We start from the raw sequence: 3,845 nt of genomic DNA, 5'->3' as shown, positions 1-3,845 counted from the left end.
TCCCGATTATGTAATTAGTTTCAAAATCCGACCCCAAATTAAGGTCTAAATCCTGAATTCCCCTCCCTCCCCTCCCCTCCCCCCCCCCCCCCCCAATTCTTCATAAATCCCTAGTTTTCTATCATGGAAGAACAAAGATTATGGCTAAACATTAATGGGTGATTTTAGAAATGGAAGAAAATAAGTTAAAGTATACTAACCTATAAATTGGTGATGAATTTTCTCTTCAAAATCGCCTCTAGGCCGAGCTCTAATGGAAAGATGGCGAAAAATAGGTGAAATCCCGTTTTTGAAATGTTTTAAGGTATGTGCGTCAGATCTTCATCGCGTTCGCGAAGGACCTGCCGCGTTCGTGAAGGCTGTTCCCCCAGGCCTTCGCATTCGCGAGCTGTTTCTCGCGTTCGCGTAGAAGAAAGCACTGTTCCCTTTCCGAGGTCCAAAGCCTATGCATTCGCGAGAAGCTAGTTGCGTCCGCGAAGGGTAAGTCCACCATTGCTCCACATTTGCAACCAAGCTATCGCGTTCGCGATTAAGGAAATCCGCCCCAGCCCAGTTTACTCTTTGCGATCGCGAAGAAGAAATCACCATAGGCGAAAGAAAACCAGAATTTTCTAAGTCCGAAATACCCGTAGCCTATCTGAAACTCACCCGAGTCCTCAGTGCTCCAAACCAAATATGCACACAAGTCCGAAAATATTATATGAACTCGCTCGCGCGATCAAAACACATAACACCTAGAACTATGAATCAGATACCAAAACGAATGAATTTTTCAATAAAACTTAAGAATTTTCATTTTAACAACTAGACGTCCGAATCATGTCTCCGTTTTGCACCAAATTTTACAGAAAAATCATAAACACAGTAATGAACTGAACCAAAATCCGGACCCGGTAGCAATAAAGTCAAACTTCGGTAGAATTTATAAATTCTTTAAACCTTTAAATTTCAAATATTCAACAAATTACTATAAATCAAGCTAGGGACCTCCGAATTTGATTTCGGGTATACGTCCAAGTCCCAAATCACGATACGGACCCATCGGGACTACTAAAATATGGATCTGGATCCGTTTGCTCAAAACATTGACCGAAGTCAACTCAAGTAACTTTTAAGTCATGATTTCACACTTTAATCAGTTTTTTCACATAAAACCTTCCAGAAGAAGACACGTACTGCGCACGCAAATTGAGAAAGGCTAAAAGGAGCTATTTGAGGTTTTGAAATATAAAACTAAGGGTTAAAACTCTAAATGACTTATCGAGTCTTCACAAATTTTCCTTAGTGTGGCCTTTCATATGGCAATGTTCACACTCTAGGAATTGTTTCTTTCCTTGGAATTCTTGGCCTCTTCCTGCTTGCATTGCCATAAGATCCACCTTTTCTGCCATTGCACTACCACCCATAGACTGCTGACTTTCATCTTGTGATCATAGCATATGCTTGATTAAGAGTTGGCTTAGTTGTTTTCATTAAAATCTACCTCCTAGCTTGATCATATGTATCATTCAAGCCATCCAAAAACTGCATCAACCTCTGTTGATGTAAGTGCACTACATACTCCTTCGATTTCACACATCCACAGTTTGGGGATGGTACCAACACATTATACTCTGCCCATAGCTCCTTCAATTTTGTGAAGTACACAGCTACAGAGTCAGATCCATGTGACAGTCTCGAGATCCCTCTGTGTAACTGAAAAGTTCTCACTCGATTCACCTTATCAAAACGTTCCTTAAGATCCTCCCACACAGCATGTGCATTTGATGCATAAATGATTCCACTCAATAGATCTTTCGAGACAGATTTCATAATCCATAAATGCACTATTGCATTGCATGTCTTTCATTCCTCATGGAGATCATCTTCAAATGATGCCTTAATGCATGTTCCATTGATGAACCCTAATTTGCTCTTTGCCTAAAATGCAAGCCGCATGGATCTACTCCACAAGCCTTAATTCTCAGAACCTGTGAGCTAGATTGGAATCAACACCAATCCTGGAGTTTCGGAGGGTTGTAGGAACAAAGGATGTGTGTAATCGATCTTAGTTTTATCCGCCATTGGTGAACAATATCAAATTCAACTCAATTACACACAATCGAAGAAATTAAAGAAAAAACATCAACGAAATTCTACAATTTCTGCAGAAATTTCACCGATCTACTGAGAAATGAAGAATACAGTGATGACTTTCAATTTTGAAGAATGTAAGAGGTGATCTTACTGGGTTGAGCTTCGAAATCCATGAATCTATCTTCCATGCTTTGATATCATGTTAAAATCATGCGCAGAAGAAGAGAGTAGAGGGTCTGTAATTTGAAAAAATAGCTCAACTAATTAATTGGCATAAACACCCAACTATATGCAAGTATATCTAACAATTAGGTACTAACTTCCTAAAATAACTCGAACATACCACAACTTCTAATATGTAGGTCTCATAGTACTAACTAACTAACACACCTTTTTATTTAAAAGGTATTTTATTTATTATATTTAAAAAAGAAATTCTATGAAGGCCCAATAGTTATTGATCTGTGACTATTTATACATAGAGGTCAACGCCATTTCGTGGTTATCAAAATCCTAGATTGTAACTTCTTTTTATTGGTAATTTTTTCTTTCTAAGGCTCGAACCCTAGTTTGTACTAGTGATAACCTGATAGCTGGCAAGCTATGTACGTCTAACCCTAACTCTGACCCGATTATGATTTTATATATTCATAATATATCTTGCATCTTTTGTTACATAAATCAGGTATTGTAGTTAAATCACTTTATTGTGAGGGGGAAACAAAAGAGTTTGGGTAGAATGAATTAGTACAATCTTTCATTAGACAAGTGCAAATCTGCAACAGAAGGTTTAATGATTTTGCTAGTTGTGAAAGCAAATATTCTGGGGTAATTTTTTGCAAGTCAGAAGCAATTTATACAGAGTCAACTGGCCGTAAATTTGTTACGAAAATTTTAAATAAATTCGGAATATTGTTACGAATTTTTTTAATAAATTCGGAATATACTCTGTTATTTAGATAAATTTGTGCAAGTCATACATATGTTATTTCTTTATTTATTCTGTGTCAGGTAGCTCCTTTGTGTTAAAGGTTATAGAAAATATTTTGGCAGCAATGGAAGGAACAGATCTAGTTTTGAAACTGCCACAGCCAATTTTGGAGCACATTCAGTCTTTCCTTGATATTAAAGATGATGCAAAAACGAGTATATTGTCTAAGGTTTGGAATAGAGCTTGGACTTCGCTAGCCTGCTTAGATTTTTGTAATGCTTTCTATTTGAAGTCAGAAACAGTTGTGGATCAAATTCAGGCAAATCGGCAAAAGCAGAAGATCTCTATACAAAGGTTCATAGTAAAGGTATCAGATAGATGGTTAATGTTTCTGGATAATTGGATTAAAATAATGGTAGCCTATAATATCAAAGAGTTATTTTAGCTGGTGTCGTAAACAGACACAAAAGGTTGCCTGATGTATGTTGGCAAAGCTTTAAAGGTGCTTAGGTTACGTGGATTTAAGCTCGAACTACCCTCTGATGGCATAAAGTTTTCATCTTTGCGGGAGTTACACCTTTCTTACTCATATTTGGACGAGCAACTAATACTAACTGATATAATTTAAGGGTCCACCAAACTATATAGAGAACCAGGTTCTCTATAAGTTCTCACAGAAACCACTCACACTACACTAAGTAAATGACAGAAGGAATTTTACGTGGAAAATTTCCAGTTCAACGGGATTAAAAATCACGACCTACCCTTGTAGGATTTCAACTTCACTACTGAGCAACTTTCAGATTACAACCTAAGTAACCTAAGAATTAACCTCTTA

General features: G+C 37.2%; 1 protein-coding gene across 1 annotated transcript; it reads right to left on the bottom strand.

Annotated features, from left to right (window-relative positions):
• Positions 1–1,308: 1,308 nt before the first annotated feature.
• On the bottom strand, positions 1,309–1,812 carry LOC142175804 (uncharacterized). Its single transcript, XM_075242804.1, has 2 exons — positions 1,484–1,812; positions 1,309–1,384 (listed from the first exon to the last, which is right to left on the bottom strand). The coding sequence occupies exons 1-2, from the start codon at positions 1,810–1,812 to the stop codon at positions 1,309–1,311; spliced, it is 405 nt and encodes a 134-aa protein (XP_075098905.1).
• Positions 1,813–3,845: the final 2,033 nt, after the last annotated feature.

The sequence above is a fragment of the Nicotiana tabacum genome, chromosome 22, assembly GCF_000715075.1.
Source record: "Nicotiana tabacum cultivar K326 chromosome 22, ASM71507v2, whole genome shotgun sequence".
NCBI classification, from domain to species: Eukaryota; Viridiplantae; Streptophyta; class Magnoliopsida; order Solanales; family Solanaceae; genus Nicotiana; species Nicotiana tabacum.
The sequence above is the reverse complement of the archived record's forward strand: the minus strand, read 5'-3'. Positions and strand labels throughout refer to the sequence as shown.

Excerpts from the sequence above, each read along its gene's own strand:
- LOC142175804 (XM_075242804.1), bottom strand. The coding sequence starts at position 1,812 with ATGAAATCTGTCTCGAAAGATCTATTGAGTGGAATCATTTATGCATCA. Across the intron at positions 1,385-1,483 it reads ACATATGATCAAGCTAGGAG|AAAAGGTGGATCTTATGGCA; the intron begins GTAGATTTTAAT and ends GTGCAATGGCAG.